This window comes from Gasterosteus aculeatus, chromosome 10 (genome assembly GCF_964276395.1).
Source record: "Gasterosteus aculeatus chromosome 10, fGasAcu3.hap1.1, whole genome shotgun sequence".
Lineage (NCBI taxonomy): Eukaryota > Metazoa > Chordata > Actinopteri > Perciformes > Gasterosteidae > Gasterosteus > Gasterosteus aculeatus.
In genome coordinates, this window is record NC_135697.1 from 8438789 (window position 1) to 8463072 (window position 24284).

Consider the following 24284-nt stretch of genomic DNA (forward strand, 5'->3'; position numbering starts at 1 on the left):
CTGTCATGGTCAGAATGGGCACTTTGATCATCTTAGTTCACAGGAGAGGAGAGGAGAATAATTTAAAAGAGAAGCCAAAAAGAAACAAAAGGAAACAAAGTGGAGGAAAAAAGAAGAAAGAAGTGGAGGGAAGACCAGTAGTAATGCATTGTAATACATGAATGATTGTAAGGAGAGGGTGGGATTAAAGTAGAGATCAAAGGAAAGGAGTGATGAGGAAAGGAAAGCAGAAAAAGGGGGGAGGAGGGAGGAGTTAGGGAAAGGAATACAGAAAACAAAGATGGTAATGAGAAAAGACGACAAAAGGGAACCAAAGTAAAGAAAAACTAGATAATGTGAAAGGTATTAGGAAGGAGGGAAGAAAATATAATAGGAAAGCAAAAATCAAAAGAGAGAAGGGGATAAAAAGAAAATCAAGAGGAATTGAGTTGAAATGAAAAAGGTTATGATACTAGAGGGAATGTTGAAAAGAGGAAAGGGGGGAAAACAATGGAAACACAAAGGTACATTAAAGGAAGGAAAAGGAAAAGACGGTGAGGAGGAATTCAAAGAAATTTGCTGAGAAGAAAGCAAAGTATAAAGAAGTGGAGATAGGGGAGAAATGGCTATGAAATGAGCTGAAGAAATGAGCATAGAGGAAAAGAAAATGCTACAATTGAAAAAAGCAACCGAGGAAGAAGAGAGCAGACAGAACAAGAGCGCATTGATAGAGTGAAGGGATAAGGGATGAAAGCTTTCTTTCACTGAGTGATGAGGATGTGCTCACATCACACACTACTTACCCAGGATTCATAGCGTGAGATGAGTTCCCAGCATCCCTTTCATCTCCACATCATCCAGTAGTGGTCCATCAGAAAAGAACCTGGGGAAATACTCAGCCGCAGACAGTGACGCATGCAGACCCACAAAGAACACACACACACACACACGCATGCATGCAAACACATACATCACAATCGTTTTTGTTTCTTTTAGACACAAGAAAACGTAATCATGCGCACACGAAATGTAAAACCTGCACAACTACGTGACCCTGGTGAGTATACATGCAAACAGGCACTACAAAGTGGCCTCACCGTGTCTCCGGTGATCACCCGGTGTTTGATCGCTCGGTTGGCATGGTTACCCGAACCGACTGTCGGAGACTAACAAGGGTGGGAAAGAACCAGAGACAAAGCTACGTGTTCGTTACCTGTGTATGTGAGTGAGTGAGTGAGTGTTACCAATCTTCTGGTATCATTTTACACCAGAAAGTGAAAAAGATTTTTAAAATGTTTTCCCTCACATTCATTTTCTTATTATAACTGTCATCCCTCCATTTCCGCTAAATAAATTACAAATAACATTTATATATAATTCATCAAAGGATATATTTTCGGATTTGCACAGAAAGCCCAAACCAATTTCCTGTTGTGTTAATTTTCCCTGTTTGAGAGGGCACAGATTTCCCATGTGTTCCTTTCCTAAATGTGCGTGTGTGTTTACAGATTGTAGCTACACTCATGGCTGCCCCAGCGAGAGGACACCAGATGTCTCTCCGTCTCTCCTCAGCTATCGCTCGCATTGGTTGCATCTTTCCCTTCGGCCCTCTGTCAAGCTTTCCTGCCGCGGTCCACTCATCCGCCCGGTGCCACGGCGACGGTAGCCACTCCATCCAAACTGACACACATGTGGAGACGGAGAGATTGTGAGAGTGGAGGAGGGTGAAAGAGCGGAGAGGGAAATATGAGCGAGGTGAGGAAAGGTGTGATGTGGAGAAACAAGTTGAGAAGAGTAAAAGGACACGAAGGATGAGCCAGGCTGAGGACGAGAGAGGAGGAGGAGGAGGAGGAGGAGGAGGAGGATGGGGAGGTGAAGGGGAGAGTAGGAGGAGAGACGTGAAGAGAAACAGCCAAAGCTTCGCACACATTCATAGACACAGAACGGAGGTTTTCAAGTCACATCTGACTAAAAGCTCAGCAGGGTGAAAAAGAAAGAGGGTGAAGGAGGAGAATGAACGTGTGTTTGTTTTTATTTCACTTTTTGAATGTGAAACAATATGCATGCTTTAAAAAAGTTTTTTTTTCTGTAAAAATTATTGTCAAAGATCCATTGTGTAAGAGTATGGTGGGGACAGAGAATGTCCAGCGTTGATATTTTGCTCACATCAAGGCAAAGGAAAGATATCTGAATTCCTCAATCAAATGTACAAAGTCAAGTGTCCCACTAATAATGATATTAACCATTTGTTTAATGGATGAGACAATGCAGACCTGCAGGTAACCATCTTCAAATCTGCACTGCCTCTCTTATGTTGGTAACGTTGGGTTCACTTTTCTATTAATAGACATTTACTGCTACGAAAAAGGCACAGAGAGAAAAATAATGAAGAAAACAATGCATTTATTATTTACAACATCTGAGACGATATGACCGATTGTCCTTGCAGTCACACAATAGTTTTGTTGTATACTATATATTTAGGTAATATATAGTAAGCTCTATTGACATTTAAAAAAAAACCACAACGTGCTGCAGCTCCTCCGTACATCAAACATCCCCCTTAACCTGGGTTTGCATGTGGACAAAATAGAGCAAAGAAGGACAGCACAAGATCGGGGGTGGACTGGTGCTTTGAAGGCTTCCAGCTGCTGTGCTCGGAGGTGACTTTGTGTGTTTGTGCGTGAGTGTGTCTTGTCTAAGAGCTGACAAGTCGAATGAGGATATGTCGATCCCGCGCTCTGCTCTGCTCTTCCACCGCCCTTCTCGTCTCTGCCTGCTCTCTCAGTCGTCCCACATATAATTGATATATTATCAGCCAATGACCTTGTGTCACAGGCGAATCCCCACCAATTAAGAGTTAGGCCACTTCCTTCTCAACCCGGCATAATTGAAATTCATACGATCCGCGGTGTTAATGGGCAACCCACACAAACACACACAAACATGCAAACACACACTCAAAATGTAATGTGTGGTTACCAAGCCAAGCACATCAAAATACACAAAGGAGACGAAACACGTACAATAGCCACTGATGTATACAGAGGGGTCTGTCTGTCTGTGTGGTTAACCTTGGAGGACAGTAGAAGGGTATCCAACAAACTCCTCGACGCCCTCAATCACAAAGAGACGGAGCGAGGATGCTGCAGACGGCGTGTGACAGAGACAGAGAAGTAGTGACAAAGACGATGACACAGAGACGGATTGAATGAGGTCAAAGATTCAGATAGACAGGGAGAGAGCGGGCCAGAGAGGGACAACTGGGAGAAATTAAAAAAGAGAATGTGGGAGAGTGTCAGGGTTGAAGAAATCCTTGTGTTTGTGTGTGTGTGTGTGTGTGTGTGCCGGTGGTTGTCCAAAACAGAAGGGAGGAAGTAAGGAAAGCAAAATGGAGGAAAAGGAAGACAAAGGAAAGGAAAGCAGGACCAAATGACGGAAGGCTGGATTCAAAACTGGAAGGAGGTAAGACCAGATGCAAAGTCACCACCGCTCCACTGCAGCACGGTTAAGAGAAAAAAGGACGACCTACAGAATCCGTGGATTACTGTCCCCACCGATGGGGAAGTTGTGCTAACCACTGGTTTTCCAGGTATTTATGCCGCGCTGCTGGTACACTGGTACACAGACAAATAAAATAATTTTATGGGGAATTGTGGATTGGAATCTGTCTTTGTGTCTGATCTATGTGCTCTCACACGTTCGATTCTATCTTCTGCCAAACTGTTGCCATTGTACCGAATATTCTGCCGAAGACAAATTAGCATTTAAATTAGGCAAGTTATTTTCCTTTTAACACCCGCTCTAAATTACCAACGCGATTGAGGTGAGAGGAGCGAGACCGGTGGCTTTTTTAGTGTTGATGACCCAGAAAAGGTTCAGTGAACACGCTCACTCCCTTTCTGCAACTCTCCCCCACCCTCCATCTTACTCACAAAGTTACCCTCCCTCACAGCCGAGAGCTGCTGCTCAGCAGCCGCCAACCAAAACCTGCAATGTTTGGCACCGGACGGCTTGACTGACGCAAGCTGTCTTGCCTGAAGGACCATTCCAATGATTTTCAGCCTTCATCTCTACACTACGCATCACAGAGAGATTCTTTACTGCGCCCGTGCACTTTGCAGGACTGTCTTGTGGGAAGTCTCCGTTCACCTCCCCAAATACTGAACAGGATGATGAGGCGCTGGGTCAAAGCATCATTTTCCCTTAAAGTTATCATTCAAAAATGCAGCCCCATATTTTAGAAGGAAGGGGTGGACTTTATTTTGGTGCATTCGTGACAAATGACACAAATATCTAGACAGATAAAGCCTGGAGCGTCAGGTCTTCCCCCTGTTGACCACTGTCTATATAATAAAGACAAAAAACACACACAGTGCACCATGTTGGCTGTTAGTTTCAGGACTGATAGAAAAGAGAAGAATCATACCCTTTCATCCACAGGCTTGGGGCTCTTTAGCTGCTGGAACTAACCATTTCTCCACCACCTAAGCTTTAATCTAAGTGCAGCAGCAGTCAAGTACAGGGTCTTTGTAGTTGAGTACTCATAACCTTCCAGCTGCCATGTGGGGCATGAAACCTGCAATATTGACACTCCCGGGTGTGTTTTGTTAGAGCCATGGCACCAATTTTGTGTTGTGATCATATGTTGTGAATTTCTTGGTATTTTCTAAAATTGTGTAATCTGTGCCAAGTGCCAAGTTCAAGTCTTGTCTATTTTGGTCCCCAAAAGACAATCAAAATGAATACTTTTTAAGTTGTTGATATTAGATTCATTAAATTGCCTAAGTATTTATAATATATACTTAAGCACTTGAGCAAGCAATTTGATTTTTGTCATTTAATTGGATTCTTCCATTGCCTCATCATCTCTGTGTTGTAAGATAAGGACAAAAAAGTCATTTACGTAGTTTGGTTTTTGTTTTGCATAATTTATTCAATGAGCCAATTTACTTTGGACGTGGGCTTTATGATAACCTGCATTTATTCATTTTGTTTCATTCATCATTTGAATTTAAAACCAATATATGATGCGGTTTTAGTTTGTCAAATGATAGCGGCCGTCAACATGCTGAATGGAGTCACCTGCAGTCCCGGTTCGGGGATTTTACCCATTTTTATAGTCCTACAGTTTTTGTACCTCTCAGTCTGGAACCAAACTTACAAAATACAGTGTCTTCAATTGGGGAGCCGGATTGTCCCGTCTGGAGAGCAACGAGTTCTGGGTTAAAACTTTGATCGCTTTGAAAATGTGTGGACACATAGTTTCTATCAGGGAGGTCATTTGGTAACAGAGTGCTGAGTAGCCTTCTCTCTGCCCCTGACTCTAAGTCTTTTTCTCTCCCTCTCGATTTCTCTCCTCTCCACCCCTGACTGCGATACTCCATAAAGAGTGATGGATGCTGATGGAGACCCGCGGAGCAGTGATTATGGATCGAGGAAGGACGGAGACAGACAGACAGACAGACAGACAGGAGGGACACTGAGAAAGAGAGAGCACATTGCAGCCGGCGAACGGTTAACGAAAGAATGGAATCGGTCTGTTTTTTTGGGGGGGGGGATGGAGCTGTTGCGCCACTGAGCGGTGAAATGTTTAACTCTACCGCCACCGAGGTAAAAATATATCAAATGCTTCAACCTACACAAAGACACAACATAAAATAAGAAAAGTGGTGAAGAAAAAATAATGAAATAAAATAACCATTAATTAAACTCTGGTTTTAAAGAGTACTCAGTCAAAGTTATATGATCATGTGTTATATAATTGGATGGTGGTTACTAATGCATAAGGAAATAGTTAAATATTTCTCTATGTTAACATGTGTCTAAAATCTTAATCTGAAAACTAGAGCTGTCAAACAAATGTTTTACATCAAAAAGTTTTAACATTTACTTACTTACTGAACTCGAGTGGAGTAGAAGTGCAAAGTCGCGAAAAATGGAAATCAAAGAACATAGATCCGCATAATAGAGAAAAGTGGCATACAGAGAATGATTTTTTGAATAAAATTAAGGAAGAGAAGTGATTCAAAAGACCCTGAACCTGCCAGCGCAATGTTTCCCAGCAGGGCGTTTCAGAGCTGAGAGGCCCTGGGAGCAAAAGGTTCGGTCACCTTCAGTCTCCCGCTGCGACGAAGGGAAGAAGAACTCGCCCGAGGATCTTCTCCTGCTCGCCGGCTCACGCTGGACCAAATTCAGCAATTTAGCTAATGTATGTGACCGGGGTTTCCTGAGGGAAGGGAACAAGTAGATCACTGGTATGGGATAGGCTGAAGCCTTTTAATCACATCTGACAAGTGAACGGGTGTGGAATACATCAGGGGAAAGTTCTGCCCTTCTCCTGCTCATATATCTAAAGTCATGCATTTTTTTTTCTTTGCATTTCTCTTTTCCGGACTGCTCTCAATGTGCTGCTCCGCCCAAAGGCTCACAGTATTTCATTACATAGGCAGGTTTGACTGTAATGCAGAGAGACCTCTTATTCATGCTCTCCTTTCAGTGTGGATTATGACCTCAAAATAAAGCCCTTATGAAACACCCAGATTAGTGCTAAACATGGACATCTTATCACATTTATAAATGAATGGTGATAGAAGAAGCCTTCATATTCTATATCGTTTGCAGTAAAAGTACCAACATGGCAACCTAATAATACTTGATTCAGTACACATTACATAAGAAAATATCAATCATAAAAGGGGCCTTCTTTCAACATTGTCCATCTTCGCCCCTCCTGCTCCTCCTCGGCCTCCAAAATCATTCTTCTAAGGCTTCATCGACTCTCCACTGTACTACTGCAGCACCACCTTCTCTACGGCACATCCAGCAAAATCATCAACAAACTACAGTCAGGAGCTGCCTGTCTGTCTGTATTGATCTCATGACTGGATCTCTGCGTCGCCGGATGTTGTGTTGAAAGGAAAAGCAGCCATTTACAAGAGAAACACGTTGTTTTTAAATATTTAATAAATTATGCCAAATGAATGCTCTCGGCCCATCAATAGGCCAGCTCATTATTTTCATTTTTTTTAAATATACATTTATCTTGGTTCTTGTTGTTTTCCTCTCATCTGCGAAATAAACAACATTTTTGGAGGCTGCTCTTTCAGATTATTATTTGTTATTTGTGTTATTTATTGTGATAAACCTTTTAGGGCAATGTCCTTTGATATCTTCATGGATCTGGAATCGAGGTATGAAAAAAAAAGCAACTTCATCAAAGACAAAATAGGACAGAGCAAAGCGACAATAAATAAATGACTCCAATAAGTTCCTTCAAAACTGATCATGTCATTTAGAAGGACAACCACACAAAAAAATGTTTTGTGTCTTTTTTCTCTGTGATTTGGTTCTTGCCTCTAGTTCCCGCAGCCCTTTTCCTCTGTGTTGACCTCTGACATTCAGCGAGCGAGAGGTGAGGGGTCACCGGTGAACTCGAAGTGGAGGAGTCGATCGAGCGAGCGTCCCTCACTGAAGAAAAGACTGATGAGGTCACAGATGACACACCGGAAGCATGATCATTCCACACCGTTACTGAAATGGTGTTCAGTTGGGAAATTTGCCCACGGAGCACTTTCAGGATGACGGCGCTGAACTCACAGCTAATGTATATATTCTCAGTCATTGAGGTTACGGGAGCTCTTGGACAAATTATAGGACCGTGTTGACACGGCGGACACTTCAACGCGAAGGCCAACTGCAGGGGGGGAGTGAGGCTGTGATACATGTGAGATAAGAAAACACTGAGAGATACAAGCACTGCTTGTAGATTGAGGTCAGCGCCCCAGGACTGAACTCAACGAGGCCGGTGAGCTTGACCTTCTTCAGCACAGGAGGGATTCAAGTAGGTTACAGTGTCTTTTAGAGACAAACAGTGACTGGTTAAATATCACTGATTAAATGTCACATTGAATATTTCAGGGAGAGACATAAAAATAAAAAAAATCACTGCAGTTTTGTATCTGCTGTGTCTCCGAAAGCTATATGTTGATATGATAAATGTTTATTATACCATTTTACCATCGGGGAACTCCTCCCTGAGTCTGCAGTGACAAGGTTAGCATTAACGCTGTCATAAACGTGTGCGGAAAATGCCATTTAGTATGTTAATACTACATCCATCCATCCATTGTCAAACCGCTTATCCTGCACACAGGGTCGCGGGGGGGCTGGAGTCCATCCCAGCCAACTTCGGGCGATAGACAGGGTACATCCTGGATTGGTCGCCAGCCAATCGCAGGGCAACACAGAGACATACAACCATTCACACTCACATTCACACATCTACGGGCAATTTAGAGTCACCAATTAACCTGATCCCCAGAGCATGTCTTTGGACTGTGGGAGGAAGCCGGAGAACCCGGAGAGAACCCACGCAGACACGGGGAGAACATGCAGACTCCACACAGAAAGGCCACTGGGCGGAATCGAACCCAGGACCTTCTTGCTGTGAGGCAACGGTGCTAACCACCACGCCACCGTGCCACCCTGTTAATACTACAATACTTTAATAAAGTAGGTTTTAGTCAGAATTCAGTCCTTTCTGCAGGATAATAATTGCACAATACACAGGCCATGGGTGGCGGGCCAGTTAGGTTGATGTTAAAAAGACGTTTAAGTGGCCGACAACTATTTGGGTAAATGTGCAACATTCACCAAATTTATTTGCTTCGCCTTTGGGTAGAAGACACAGTCTCACTCAGGAAGGTCTTATTTAACCAAAAACAAAACAACAAAAAAACTGTGGGCAGAGCAACGCATTTCTTATCCATAAATAATATAAAACCAGGAGTGGAAACTGTTTCTGCTAAAAAAAAATGATTGGTGAAATAAAAAAATAATAATTTTGTCCATTGGCCTTCAGGGATAAATCTTTTTTTTTAAATATATTGTCCTCTTCCTTCGTGTTGTGTGGGAAAGAATATGCGTCTTAAATGTTGAATCCTCTGACTCCTGCAATTGTTTTTAAAAGCGTGCCTGTAGAGCCCACAGGCACGGTGGCCAGCCGTGATCGTATAGTGGTTAGTACTCTGCGTTGTGGCCGCAGCAACCCCGGTTCGAATCCGGGTCACGGCAGTCTGTTTTCTAAGGATCCCTGACACGCGAATGGAAGTGTGCCTGAGAGGAAAAAAGACTTATTTGAAATACTTAAACTAACCCACTTATAGAAAGATGAAAAACACTCACCTGCCTCATTGTTTGGATGAATTAATCACGGATCATTTACATTTACATCATTTACACGTGGTTGGTTGATAATCAGAATGAAAAACTCCCCTAAAATCTTCCTGTAATAATGTACACATCCTCGTCATTTACCACAGCGGATTACATGGATTCCATAAATAGTAACTAACTATTTTGTTATATACAGTATTTGCAAACTTGGTCGTGCCTCGGCGATGTCAAGTCTCGCGTTATCAGCCACGAAATCCCGTGCAAGAAACAAACCCGGAAGCGAATGGCGGAAATTTAGATCCACCTCACGCTTATTTAGCTAGTAGTATCCGAGCACACCCGCGGGTTCCCCCCCTGAACGGAGAGTTCAACCGAGTGGACAGCAGCTGCCTTCAGCTGAAAAACGCTGCGCGGCTTTGATGAACCAACGTAATCGCGTCGGTAGAACCGGTAACGCGAATGGACGGATAGCCAGCGGAGAGCATCCGGTCACCGACAGCCTGCCCGATTAACACCGGTACGTTCAAACGTCATCGTCTGCATTTCACTCTCATTGTGCATCACGACCCGCGAGAGGACCAAACGCCTTCAGCGTTTTAATCGGCCGCTGTGTAAATAAGAGTGACGGGCGGACGTCAGATTTCAATAAGGGAAAATCAATCTTCTGGTGGTATCAAGTGAAACCACAGAGACTCCGCTGCCTGTACGTTGTAATATAGCGAAATGAACAAAACAAGGAACAAATGCCGTGTAGTGCATTGGAGGCATGTGGTCGAACCTTTTGAGAAACATTTAAATCAGTCGGTTTTCTACTTCAACATAACTGAGTAATGAGTCAAAGCCACATTGATGGAACAATGCTTTTTTTTGTTGTTGGTGGAAGAGTTGTTGGTATCAGCGCTCCACCACTAAGGCAGAATGGGAGCAAACGTGTTAAACCAGACTCCAGACGGCCACCAGACAACCGTCCCATAACAGACACTTATTATGGTGGCATATAAATTGCAGAAGGAAGTCTTCCACAGTCACGCCTGGTGACTGCAGTTGTTTGCATACTTTTTTGCAGTTGACAGGCCCCTGCCAGCCTTATAAAGTCAGCATTGATTTTTTGTTTTGTTTTACTTTTGGGCACACTAACCCTCTATGCGTGACTGCTTATTTGCAGATATATGGCCCGGCTCCTCGACTCGCCGCGAAAAAACAAGACGTCGAAACCAGCATCATGTTCCTGAAGACGTCCTTCACCAGCCTGATAGTGGGCGTGTTTGTGGTGTACGTGCTCCACACCTGCTGGGTGATGTACGGGATCGTGTACACCAAACCCTGCGACAGCCCCAAAGGGGAGAACTGTTTCACACCCTACCTGGCACAGGAGCCCAAACTACAGGTCAGTGACGTGCAGAGAAGCGCGAGAAGTGATGGTCTGAGTGTAGCTGCTCACATGTACTTCATGAATGTATTAATATTGGCTAAATGTGTGTGTGTGTGTGTGTGTGTGTGTGTGTGTGTGTGTGTCCAGTTGAGTATCTACACTGCACTGCGGCCCGATGCAGAGGGAGGACATACTTTGATCCACAAAGAGGAAACATTTGACGTCAACAGCAAGTTTGAGAGGTCAGTGTCTTGCATGTAAAGGAGAACTGATCAAAAATAACGAGCCTGAGGCCTCTCTGCGCTCATATCTGATCAGTTCACTCGGATGCATCCACTTGCAGCCGCACTCTGATAAAAGGTACAAAACACGTCGAAAAATAGCATCTGACCTTTTTCGTGCACTTCCTCTCTTTTTCCGTCAGGATAGTAAACGTCTCCCTCCCTAAGAAGACCCGCAACAACGGAACCTTATACGCTCTGGTATTCGTCCATCAAGCCGGCATCACTCCGTGGCAGGATCCCCGACGGGTCCACTTGGTGGCTCAGCTCACCACTTACATGGTGCCGAAACCGGCAGAAATCTCTTTGATAGCCGGAGAGGATCAAACACAGGTACATTAATGAGTACGGGGAGGAGCTTAAGGCCGCTGCCTCAGTGTTATATAGCTGTCATGTTAAAGAAAACTTGCTTTTGCTTTGTGATTGAGTGTGTTTTTTTATTTTAGTGTCAGCACTTATTTTGAAAAATAATTTTCTTTTGTATGATGTTAAAATAGATTATATCATTACTTATTTGTAGCTTTTGCAGGCATTGTTGTTTTTTAATACTGTTATTAACACTAGAACATGTAGGCCCATTATTTATCAATAGATAGAGAAGCGTTTAGTTACTGTTCAGACGTTTGTTTAAGAGTGCAATGGCTTTGTCTATGTGATGACACAGGAGAAGAAAGAAGAAACCCAGCAGAAGAAGCGGGGCAGTAAGCCCACAGGAGGGGCTGGAGCTGGTGCCGCTTCCACAGCGGATCACCCAGCGGCCCACTGGCGCACCCGCCTGACGCTCAACGTTGTCGGAGACCACTTTGTGTTCGACAAGGAGAACGTGCCCGGAGATGTCCACAGATACCTCAGAGTGTAAGACAGCGAATACAGAAACGGAGACGTGTGTTGGACGTTGAAGACATTTGCAATACATTCTTATATATTTCATTTTTAAGATTCCAAAATGGTAAGAAGATTGATTACTTACCCCTGCTGTTTGTGGACGAGCTCAGCAACCGAGTCAAGGACCTTGTGGTAAGCTTATACATTCAAATAAACGTGATGTAATTGACTTTTATTGAGTGAAATGTGCATAAAAACATGTAAGAAAATGTATGGTAAACATGTAATAGGACAAAGTAACACATTAGAAAAGCTATATGGATTCAGTCTATACAATTAGATTATGTTGCTCTGTCACTTAACATATTAACTTGAAGACCATGGTTGCGTTGGTATATTTGTAGGAGATCAACAGCACCTCCAAGGAGCTCCCTCTGACCATCTCCTACGACTCCATCTCTCTGGGGAGGCTGCGGTTCTGGATCCACATGCAAGACGCCGTTTTCTCCCTGCAACAGTTCGGTAAGTTAATTCACTCTCTCACACACACACACACACACCCTTGCGCTCTTAACACCACGTATTGTCTGTCTCCTGGTACGTGTTACAGGTTTCACAGAAAAGGATGCTGATGAGATAAAGGGAATCTTTGTGGATACCAACCTGTACTTCCTGGCTTTGACCTTCCTCGTAGCTGCCTTCCATGTAAGTTTTCACAATGATTTGACATAAAATCATGCAAATATTTTTCTGATTAGACATATTTGATTTTCAACTTTCCAACCAGTGCATTAAAACAGCATGAAAGTACAAACAATTAAGGTCCATGCAATCCTAAACAATACAGTTATTTAAAGACCAAATACAGTAATATATCAGATGAGATACGGGTCTTAATACCTTTCTCTTTACATTTTTTTATTATAAAATACAAAAATCATCAACATCAAGGTTTACTGATCATGAACTGGCAACAATAAAGTTTAGAGTGACAAATGTTTTTTTGTTTGCCAGCTCCTCTTTGACTTCCTGGCATTCAAGAACGACATCAGCTTCTGGAAGGAGAAGAAAAGCATGGTGGGAATGTCCAGCAAAGCAGGTCGGTGACCTTGTTGTTCGGAAAAGCACAATACTGGCATACTTCGTTTGGAAGACTTTGCTCCAAACTATAAGTTTGTTGTAACTGTTTGAGAAGAGATAGAATATGATTAAGCATTTCTCTGTAAATTCATCAACGTTTTGAAACACTCACTGAAACCATGTGCTGTACTAAGTGCAATCCACGTGAAGCCTCCACCGCGCTGTCAGTCAGTAGAAGTAACATTTACTGGTCTCTTTCCCAGTGCTATGGCGGTGCTTCAGCACCATCGTGATTTTCCTCTATTTGTTTGACGAGCACACCAGCCTGCTCGTCCTCATACCGGCTGGTGTCGGCTCCATCATCGAAGTAAGTATACACACACACACACACACACACACACACACACACACACACACACACACACACACAATATTAACTACACAACAGCAGGCACTCGGAACCCAATGGACAAGACACGTACATCAATAACATTTATATTGTCCTATTTTATAAGAATGCATCTGGGTGATTGTTGCATAATCTTCTGTATGTTTTTGTTGAAGGTGTGGAAAGTGAAGAAGGCCCTTAAGATTCAGGTTTCCTGGAAGGGAGGAAAACCAACATTCCTGGTGGGTGTAGATGTGTGTGTGTGTGTGTAGTTTATCTTTCCACTATTGCCTCATTAAAATTACATAAGCTTCACTTAACAGGCATCATAAAATCAAATAAGTGTAATGTTGGCCGTGGCATTTTAAATGTCAAGTTTAATTTGGTTTAATATGTCGTGTTATTTAGTGTGAGCTTTTCTTTTCTGTGGAACAGTTTGGGAAATTGGATGAATCGGAGAGGAGAACAGAGGAGTACGATACTCTGGTAAGACGCAATAGACTCTTCAATATAATAAACCAAGTCAAATAGTGCACGTTTGTCACTGGACCACAGAGACCGGCTATGACCGTATGCACGCTTATGTTGTGTTCTTTCCTGTAGGCCATGAAGTACCTCTCGTTCCTCCTCTACCCCATGTGCATCGGAGGGGCTGTGTATGCGCTAATATATCTACGATATAAGAGGTGTGTGTGTGTGTGTGTGTGTGTGTGCACAGTTTTCATAACCTGACTACTAATCTTTGAACAGTCGGTCTCACCAATCGTTATTTCCTTTTGTCTCCTGACCCTTGTTGTAGTTGGTACTCGTGGCTGATCAACAGTTTGGTTAATGGTAAGCTTTTTCTTTTTTCTTTTTTTTTTTTTACAACTTCAACATTAAGGAAACGGCAAAACATCTGTTTCCTTCACAGTATTTAGATTGCAAGCTGGTTAACTCGTAACATTGATTTTTATAATCTAATGGAGTATTTTCTTAATGCTTTCAGGTGTATATGCTTTTGGCTTCCTCTTCATGCTCCCTCAATTATTTGTCAACTATAAGGTCAGTTTATCCTGATTAATGCGTGTGAGAGAGAGAGAGTGGTCTTTGTTTTCATGAAGATGTATGATGTGCTAATGGACTAAATACACTTATTGTAAAGACATCTAAAACATGCGTTGCATGTAATATTTTAAGTCTACACTTCTGTTTGGAATTTTACTGATAAACCAACAAAGAAATGTCCATGACATAAAAAATAAACTTTCCCTATTGACAGTAAAACACCTTCATAGCACTGCGAGAGGTCTAAACCGTTAACTGCTGCAGACGCTAAAGGAGAATGTGGCTGCTGAAACGTGAAATTGTTCTGATATTGCATGAAAGCTCCACAGCATTTCATTTAGTTTACCGTGTGTGTCTTTCAAAGATCTCACTGACCTTACATGTTTAATTCAACAGCTGAAATCTGTGGCCCACCTGCCATGGAAAGCCTTCATGTACAAGGTAAGAACAGGACTCCAGTTAGTAGGTTTTTCCATTTGTCCATTTGGTTTTTAATGAGAATATTCTTAGAATAAAACAAGAACTTTGTCAAATATAACAACTCATTTTCTACGTTTTTGTTTTCGAAGTCAGTTGTTTAATTGAAGTCGCCGCATAATCTAGATCAGTTATTTCGTTTTCAAACTATCAAAGGATTTATATTGGTTGACTATTTTGATTTCTTTTTTTGCCAGGCATTCAATACCTTCATCGACGATGTGTTTGCCTTCATCATCACCATGCCAACGTCACACAGACTGGCCTGTTTCAGGGACGACGTTGTGTTTCTCATTTACCTCTACCAGAGATGGTACAGTCTCACTTACACACACGCTCCTTCATCAACAAAAAAACACACCCAAACGTTTTCTAACCTCAAACTGTGTCCCTCCCCCAGGCTCTACCCAGTGGATAAAACAAGAATAAATGAGTATGGAGTTTCTTACGACGAAAAACCCAAAAGAAAGACTCATAAGGACTAGAGAGGAAAGACGGGCCCCTGGCTTCCATGATCTGTCTTCAGGGCACTGGGATCCACTGACTGGTACGGGTCATTTGGTCATCGGAGCAGGTTTAGCGGCCCAGAGGCGTCTGGTCAGTTAGTTGTAAATGGACCCGATACATCAACATTTTTGTCTTTTTTTTTTTGGGTCTTTTTTTTTGTCTTTTTCAATACCGTGCAAAGTGTTGAAAGGGGAACATCAGCTTATTTTCCTTCTGCCGTCAGGAGAGGAATATTTTAGTTTTAGAGCCTGTGGCGGAACAGAAAGAGCCATAAGATAAACCATTTTAAACTGAGGCAACAACATGGAGAAACGTGTTTTTCACACTGTTAATGACTGGCCATGGCGACCATGGGTCAGACATTACTCCGCTTTGGTATAAAACACCGGTGGCTAAAGTGAAGTCAGCACTTCTCCTTCAAACAAGACAAAGCCCATCAAATCCCTTGTCAATTGTCCAACAATTACGTTCTGTTTAAAAGTGTGATTTATTACATTTTAAGATGAAAACATCTCTTGAAGGACCACGCTAAAATGTTTATTTTCTAAATTGAAATTGTTAAGTCTAAAATTGATCATTTTAAACCTCGCTGTTTATAATTTGCAGTTAAAATACAGTGTGCATTGTGAGAAGGACCCGGTTCAAAACTCATATCTAACTACAGTTATTTTCTATGGTTTTTTTTAAGCGTATCGAACCCTAACCCAGAAGATAGTGGACATTTTTCCACTTTGCTCAGTTAATTATTCTTAATTCAGATTGAGGGCTTTTCTACAAATTATATGACATTAGGCTAATGTCAAAATATTTCTCACTGTTTGCAATTCAAAGTATGAATGTGAAGTCGTTGTGGATTTTCATGATATCTCAAATTATAATGTAGACAAGGCAAACATGTTTTAACCAACCTTTAACCTTCCTGTTTAAGTGAGAATGGAGGGCTTTGACAAAACGGCGAGAGGTATCTGCTGGCCTGTTTTATATCGTAGAACATATCTTCGGTTTGTGTTTAACACAGACTCTAACCAAAAAAAAAAAAAACATTCACTTCTAGACAAAAAGAAAAAGAACGAAGTACCAAAATGTTAATTCCTTTCTGGGTTTTTGGACCTATTCCTCCACCACGCTATGTTCATAAAATATTAAGCAACTAAAAGGTAACAGAATTGGTTATACATTTAAATTATATCACTCTTATTTTAAGAATTATAATGCGCTTGCTAGCTATGTCCATATGATGGCTGCAGCATGTTAAAATATACTGACATTCATTCCACTGTAACAAAGGAGGATACTCATCAAAGCCAAACTGTCCTCTCCATCCACTCTAGTTTTGTTATCTTACCTGCTTGAGTATTTTTTCCATATCAGGGCCGAGAAAATTAGTTGGTGCCAAATGTGAGAATGATTCTACAAAGCTTTTTATGTTCAGCATAAATGATCCATCACCAACATTATGAAGGCAACATAATGGTAGGACTTGAGGAAAGTATTACTACATTTGGATTTACAGTCACATCTTGATTTTTCTACCATTGTTCTGTTATTTTTGTTGTTGGATAACTCTTTATTAATATTACGATATATTCGGTATGTGCACAAGATCCAGCACTGTTTTTTTCTGTTCCTGTGTAAATGAGAACAGGCAAGGTTTTCCAGAAAATTGCCTTAAAATGCATTTATTTATTGTAATGATTGTGCTTTTGATTGATTTAAATAAAATTGTCAACTGAACATTTTGTTCACAATGGATTTAAAACCTCTTGACATGTTTCTTTTGTACGTTTTCTTTACAGTTTGGGCTTTTCAGTGAGCAGGAACTACACAAAGCACCCACAGAAGCAATATATGGTACCTCTAGAGGTTGTGCAGAGTGATCTACATGTATACATCTGGATGTATTTTTGCTACAAGTAACTCAAACTATCCAGCTAAAACATTTTACCTATGTAATAATTGTGTGTACATATATATTACAAGATAAATAAAGGGACTGAATTGACACCTGTTTGTAATGAAAAAATATTACAAAATACTTTTGACTAATATTTAATTTAGCAAAACAATCTAAATGTAGAAAATTAAGCTAGACAATATGAATACGGATCAATTGGTGACGTCTGACGTCACGCAATGTGCGTGCTGGCGTCAGACCCCGGAAGCACTGACGCCGCTTATATAAAGCTAGTGCCCGCCCCGCTCCTTCCCTTTTCCGCTACAGGAAACTAACGTGCCTAAGGTGCTCGGTTCTTCACCAGAAGCTAAGGCCCACAATCCGGCGACTAGCACCGTCAAATTTAGGCATCCACCGCAACGAAGATAAAATCCAGCATCTAAAATGGCCTCCGTATCCGAGCTCGCCTGCATTTACTCCGCTCTGATCCTCCACGACGATGAAGTTACCGTCACCGTAAGTGCCCCGGCTTATACCGGACATCTCCGCCAATACGCTTTCGCTACACCCTTGGAAATAGTGTGCTATGGTAAAAAAAAAAAGCCCTGCGCGATTAGGGTGTGATAATAAAGACTCTTAAGGTGAACGTACATTCATATTTCTGTTTAAAATGCAATAAAGCTGTTTAGGCGCTCAAAAAGTGCCATCTACCGGCCAAAATGGCGGCTTGGTGATGCTGGGCCACGTTTCTGTACCGGGACATTTCTTGACAGGTCTGCGTTGTGACATCTGGCTGGAGTTTGTTACTCACCACGTCTCCTACTCGTGACAGCTGTCGTTACGTTGAATTCTGAATCTCCGCAACATCACCGCATGTTGACGCGGGAGGAGTAACTCGTTACCGGGAACCGGTCCGGTGGTTTAGTTCGGCGCTGTGGCTCGACACCACTCTAGTTTGTCCGCTTGTATCCGAGAATAACCCGGCAGGTTAATTGCACGTTATATTCTATAAGACTAGCATGCGGTGTGCTGAAGGTCTGAAGTACTAAAACAGCTGCAGCTTCCTTAACTCCAAGATGTTTAAACGGGACAAGACTCTTTCTGCCAACTTGTTGTTTCCGTTTTGCATACTTCTTAAAGTAAATTCTTTAAGCAGGAAAGGAGTACACGTATTAACTGCTGATGTGTTTGTCTGCAGGAGGACAAGCTGAATGCTCTGATCAAGGCTGCAGGAGTCACCGTGGAGCCTTTCTGGCCAAGTCTGTTTGCCAAGGTGAGAGAAACGCTCCGGGCTGAGAGTCCACTGTGGACACGTCGATGGGATGCAGGATGGCTGTCACTTTCCGAATAGCTAAAGTGACCAAAGTATTCCGAATGACGACAAACCGGACTGTTGCGCCGGTAGAGACTGCAGAATGCGTTCGCCGACATGAGACCGATGGCGTTGGTCCGTGCATCACTCGTCACTGACCTGTACGTGTTGTCGTCCCCCCGTAGGCTCTGTCCAGCGTCGACATCGGCAGCCTGATCTGCAACGTTGGCGCTGGAGGCGGCGCGCCGGCTGGTGCCCCCGCCGCTGCCGGAGCAGCTGCCAGTGCTGGTGACGCCCCAGGTAACTAGTGGTTAGAGTTAACGGGGAGTGTGTTTTTACATGGGCTTGATGTGAAAAGCCGTAGTTTGTCTGCTCTAGGACTCGGTTAACCATGCCGTGTCTCGTTTACCTACAGCCAAGGAGGAGGAGAAGAAGAAGGAAGAGAAGAAAGAGGAGACCGAGGAGTCAGACGATGACATGGGCTTCGGGCTTTTTGATTAAAAGATGTTTTTGTAAGAAAACACAATAAAAAGTAAAAAATAAAAAAGGACTCCTACCATGTCTTGTCTGTTGTCCACCAGCTTCTGCCTCTGGTGCAGAAACTAACCTCCCCTTTCACTACTGATGCATTCAAACATGTTACAGCTTTGTTCAGCGTGCTGCAGTGCTTTGCTTTAATAATTAGTAAAAACTCTGCTTTTATGATTAGTTACAAGGACAAAACATTGAATCATGTTTTAAACTCTCCCCGATTTGTCTGCGTCCTCTTGAGTCCAGCTCAGAGGAGACTAAAGACTCGTGATCCACTTTGCATTTGCCCCACTATTACTTCTGTGTGTTTTCTTGTAGGACCCGTAGCTCGCTCCACTGATGCTGGCCCCTATTGAGAATACAGTGCATGCCCCTCATTTTCACCTGGTTGAGGGTGTCAAGTTCAGCTATTTTATTACGATCTGATGCCCTTAGTCACAGACCCAAATGTTTGTTTTTATCAAACTATTTCACCCACATCAAAAACTGAATTTTCATGGCACATCTAAGTTTCAGTCGTTTTATTGGGGGAAAAATGAGTTTGTTTAAACAGGTTATATGAACTTCAAAATAAGGTAGCTAGTTACAGAATATAAGTAGTGTTGAATGTCGGTTTTAGTACTTCTATAAACAATCTTAGGGTATGGTGTCATAAAACCTTTAAAAAAAAATGGCAATATTTTTTGTGATTACAGTCAAATTAATTGTATAGTATGTGACAACAGAATGCCATTCATATCAAAGTATGCCAACAAAATGTGTAATGTGATATAAAAAGTATACATCTCCTTGCTCTAGTATAACACAACTGAATAAAACCCATAGCATCGCACTAACTATATAGTTAACATTTGAAAATAAAAATTACAGGGAATATCAACCCTTAAAACATTAGCCATACTGTTTTCTATACCACAGCTTTGGGAAAGGCTGTCTCTCTCCTCCAAACGCTGAAGACCTCCGAGAGGTCTTTCAGGACCGCCCTGGAAACACAAAAAACACAAAACATTTGAGTTCAGAGGTTGCTGTGTGTGTGTGTGTGTGTGTGTGTGTAACAGTGATTTGTCTTAGTGATTACTCTGCGGGTTTCACTCTTCAGGGATTATATTGCTCATTCTTTCCCAGTAGGCTTCATCCTCTGAAGTGTCGGAGGATATTTCTTTCAGGCTGGCTGAGCTCTCCCCTTGTAACACCAGGAAAAAGAAAGCATTGCATATTCAGAGGGAAAGAAAGACTGTTGTATCATAATTGACCGTCAAAACAAAAAGACGGTCAATTAACAAGCACAACACAGCCTCTGTTGCTGTGCCGACGCAGAGTAATCTGTTTAAATCACTGCGAAGGTCTCACCTGGACTTCGAGTGCTGCTCGAGGAACACTTTTAGAGCAGGCATGACATGGTTAGGATCGATGAGTTCAGAGGTCAAATGAGTCGCAGACTCGGTCTCCGCTCCCTCTGCCTTCTGCTGAGGTTTGTACTTCAATATGAACAGCGCCAACTTGGGCACGTGCTTGTCTTCAAGGCCGAACGTCTGGAAGAGAAAGCGGTGCGGCTGGTTGTTCGTCGCTTGATCGACACGTTGCAGCGATGCATGGCGGCGCGTGGACTCACACAAAGCAGAGAGGCCATCTTCACAACGGTCTGTTCCTCCTCCTCCAGGGAAACCAGCCCTTTCAGCAGTGTATCCTCCACCAGGAAGCCCTGAGGTGCCGGGAAGGACGTATAAGATGCGTGTCACGTGACCTCGTAGATCATCAAATAAGAGTTCTGAGAGCAGCCGAACCTGTTGCAAAATTCCTATGGGCTCCTGTGACAGTTGCACGTTTTGTAAGCTCACAAATGAACATGTTAAATGTGGCTTGTGTTGGTCAAACCCGTAAAACCCGGCACGTTGCGCTTTGGGGTTTATGAGCCAGGCTTTTCAGGAGGCGTCTGCTCTCACAGGGAAGAGACTCAAACCACGGACTGAAATATTGATCTTTTTTAATTATTTAACTAAAGAGTAGTTCCTAATATCTAAATTTCCTTTCATATACTGTGTGCTCGTAAAGGTGTTACTACTTTTAATGATATGAATGTATTACTTCTTAAATACTTGGCTTCTCTACATCTGCTTCATAAACATTTTTCCAACAACAGACATTACCAATGAACTGGTGTCTCACCGCCTTGTCACACAGCAGCTCCAGCACTTTTTTCAGCGTCACCGCAGAGATCTTCCCTTCCTCCGCCTCGCCGGTTGCCTCTCGGCTCTCGGCCCTCGGCCCGACTGAGAAGTCCGTGGTCTTCTGACCCCACGCCGCAGCTCGCCACACGACGTGAAGCCGGCCCGCCCCTCCCCGAGGCCGGCTGGGACCCGAGAGCTCCTCGTGCTGTCTGGCATCAGCGAGTGCAAAGTGCCTGCGTTAAGCGGATGGAGAGAAGAAGGGTTCGAGATGTAGGCCCGCAGCACGTCAGCGTTGCTTCACACGTACTGCTTCTTGACGTTTTCAGATTTCTCGATGCTGCGTTTGTGGTCCTTAGACATGCTCAGGGTGTTTTTTGAAACGAGCGCAGGAAGAACGAATCTGCACTACCTGCCGACCCTTTTCTCCATGCGGTTCAGATCTCGTCTGAGCTCCACCGGGGGAACCTCTGGCTCCGGCGGTTGAAAAGTCCCTTTTTTCGCCTTCATCTTTTGTTTGTTACTCTTCTGAGCCTGCAGAGGCAAGACTGGAATGTTCGCCCACTCAAAACTTATGTCATTTGTAACTTCTATTCTGGTCAATGAGGATGAATCCAATTTAGATCAACACCAAAGGAAAATGGTGGTGTCATCCGGAGCATTTTCTCTTTTTTTTAAAATAAAAATGAAGCTCATATGCCAAAGGTTTCATTCAAAACGAGAAGCTGTTGGTGTCCATCTTGGTATTTGGACAAACCTGAGAGGTTGCAGTCAGTTCTGTCATGTCACACCTGTCCTTTTCAACAGTCTCCCACATCTGACTGCGAACATTTGCTTCACACTCCTCCACGGTTTTCTTCCACTGCATCAACCCCCCATGCTAAAAAAAAAAGTTTAGATATCATTAGATACAGACTTGATAAAAGATAAGAAGACTGAAAGGAGACGAGGTCGACTCTGCATGTGTGAACGCGTGTTGTTGATTCAGTTTTTCTTGGTCACCAAGTAACTTCAAGCGTTGCCAGTCAGCCTGCTCTTTTGTAAAAAAGACTTCTGTCGCCTGCTGATTGAATCCCTACACACAATTAATGGGAAGGACACCAACGACATCAACGAGACGGAGAAGAGTCTGCAGCCATGCTACGGTTAGCATGCTGACATGCTGCTAATAAACTAAGGTTAAGCACTTTAATGTTTAACATGTAACACTGTCATGACATTCGAAACACAAAGCACATCTGACACTGAAGAGTTAGTTTTGCAGATATTTATATAGAAACCAAGTGCTGGAAAATGACACACTTGATCTGATGACCACGCTTAGTGGAAATAATATTAATCAGATTAATCATGGAGGGGTTATTAACGTTCTTTACCAAATTTGATGGAAATCTATCAAATACTCTTTTGGAGATATTTTACTCAAAATCAAAAATGTGGACGTCATCGTGGGACTAGAAAGGAAAAGTCAGGGGATATTTGCTGTTCATCGAGCCATGCTGCTAGCAGAAAGATACAATTATGAATTAAATTAAATTAATTCTCTGTTGCTCACTGGCGCGATATGTCCCATTACTCACTATAGAGACTTCAGTGAGAAATTACGTAAAGCAAATGATTTATAGCAGCTCCTTGACTGAGATTCGGGTCCTACCAAAACATGGACCAGCTCCTCCTTTTAGGACAGAGTCAGAGCTTGGATCCCCTTCTCAAAACTGTCCATAGACAGGTCCTTATTCTCTTCCTGCTTCCTCAGGTCCTTTACAAAATGATCATTTAGACAACACAAAGGGGGATTAACTTAAGAATGGACGAGGCCTGGCGGGTGGATGGATGGAGGGGTGGGGGGTGGATGGATGCACCTGGTCATTCAGCAGGTTTTGCTTGTCTACTATGATAGCAGCACATAGCTGCTGCTATCATGGTCAACAGGTCAACCGTACAACAACTTCATAACCAGTAGTTCTTTTTGAAGGATCCAAGTATCCGTTGATATCATGGCCTGAAACGGCGAAAATTAAACAAACCTTTTCACTTTCCTCTCCCGCCTCCTTCTCCTCCTCCTCCTCTTGGCTCTCTGAAGGAGCCTCATTAAACGTCTCATGGGTCTGCGTATTGGGGTCTTCTTCAATATCCTGTGTGGAGACCCTGGGGGAGAAGTTACCCAGTGAGCACAAGACGTAATTTCAACGTTGAAATATGGTTGAAATCGGGTTGAAATGAGGTCTGAAAGTCTAGTTTATGCTTCTGAGAGAGAAGGGACCAGGTTGAAGAACTTTTGTCTATGATGAATAAATCTATGAAGAACATAGATAAAGTCACCAACGACTTCCACACACAAAGACGTGACTCTCTAGGTCGTCTTCGACAAAAACACGTTACTCCGCCTGGCGGCGAATACTTGAACAGCCGTTGGAAAGACGTTGGAAAATGATTTTATAATATCGGTGGTAAACTTACAAACGTGGACGTGGTTTCTTTTTAAACTTCTAAAATAATGATATAGCACACAAGATATATTCAATAGTTCAATAAATCAATCAATCCATATGTAGCTAATCAATTTACTGTAAATCCAAGCGAATTATCACAGTAACTTATCAACTTTCCGGTAACTTATCAAACTTACGTGCTCGCGGGCTCTTGATTTTGGGCCAAGAGAGCAGGTTCACGCTCCTCTTTTGGATCCTTCTCAACGTTCTCCATGTTGAGAGAAGCCCGAACACACGTCTTTAGCAGAACCCGTTAAGGTTTAATGTTGCGGTGATTCTAGGGTGACCAGATTTGAGTTTGTGAAATAGAGCAGTGGTCCCCAACCACCGGGCCGGTCGAGATCGGTCGACCGATGACTGTTCTCTCTACAGTCAGAGCTCGCGCAAGAAGGTGGAACGTAATGGAGACACCATTTCCAAAACTTGTGAGGGCGTAATAACTATTTCGTGAAAGACCCGGAGAAACACAAATATCCGACGAAGCAAAATCCCGGACGTTTTTGGAATCCCTGCAGGACGCATTCAAAAAGAGGACATTTCCGGGGAAAAGAGGACGTCTGGTCGCCCTACGTGAGGATGAAGGCGATGAATGAAAGTTTGGGATCATTGGTACATGATAAGTGGCGCGGCGCTGCCATCTAGTGGCAGCATCACATCAAAAAGGCTGGAATATATTCATTAAAAATAATTTGATGGCGATCATCCACAATTCAAGCAATGGATGATAAACAATAAGCATAGTAGAAATAAATGAAGC

The 24284-nt window shown here is 42.8% G+C and overlaps 3 protein-coding genes and 1 non-coding gene across 4 annotated transcripts; 3 read left to right on the top strand and 1 right to left on the bottom strand.

Annotated features, from left to right (window-relative positions):
* Positions 1-8982: 8982 nt before the first annotated feature.
* Positions 8983-9054, top strand: trnah-gug (transfer RNA histidin (anticodon GUG)). The gene has a single exon. It is a non-coding gene; the product is annotated as a tRNA-His (tRNA).
* A 307-nt stretch (positions 9055-9361) lies between these two features.
* clptm1l (CLPTM1 like) lies at positions 9362-16892 on the top strand. Its single transcript, XM_040188938.2, has 18 exons — positions 9362-9673; positions 10322-10543; positions 10676-10770; positions 10953-11142; positions 11474-11664; positions 11748-11826; positions 12039-12156; positions 12245-12339; positions 12649-12733; positions 12978-13081; positions 13279-13344; positions 13538-13588; positions 13706-13788; positions 13902-13936; positions 14091-14146; positions 14546-14590; positions 14824-14939; positions 15027-16892. Exons 2-18 carry the CDS (start codon positions 10379-10381, stop codon positions 15109-15111), a joined length of 1659 nt encoding a protein of 552 aa, XP_040044872.2. The 5' UTR covers positions 9362-9673; positions 10322-10378; the 3' UTR covers positions 15112-16892.
* Positions 16893-17238: 346 nt separating this feature from the next.
* rplp1 (ribosomal protein lateral stalk subunit P1) lies at positions 17239-19763 on the top strand. Its single transcript, XM_040189346.2, has 4 exons — positions 17239-17543; positions 18226-18300; positions 18525-18639; positions 18755-19763. Exons 1-4 carry the CDS (start codon positions 17472-17474, stop codon positions 18838-18840), a joined length of 348 nt encoding a protein of 115 aa, XP_040045280.2. The 5' UTR covers positions 17239-17471; the 3' UTR covers positions 18841-19763.
* On the bottom strand, positions 19377-24106 carry LOC144383550 (uncharacterized). The gene is made up of 9 exons (XM_078081474.1): positions 23665-24106; positions 23063-23183; positions 21793-21915; positions 21448-21569; positions 21037-21271; positions 20483-20572; positions 20221-20402; positions 19949-20053; positions 19377-19853 (listed from the first exon to the last, which is right to left on the bottom strand). Exons 1-8 carry the CDS (start codon positions 23739-23741, stop codon positions 20002-20004), a joined length of 1002 nt encoding a protein of 333 aa, XP_077937600.1. The 5' UTR covers positions 23742-24106; the 3' UTR covers positions 19377-19853; positions 19949-20001.
* Between the last annotated feature and the right edge of the window lie 178 nt (positions 24107-24284).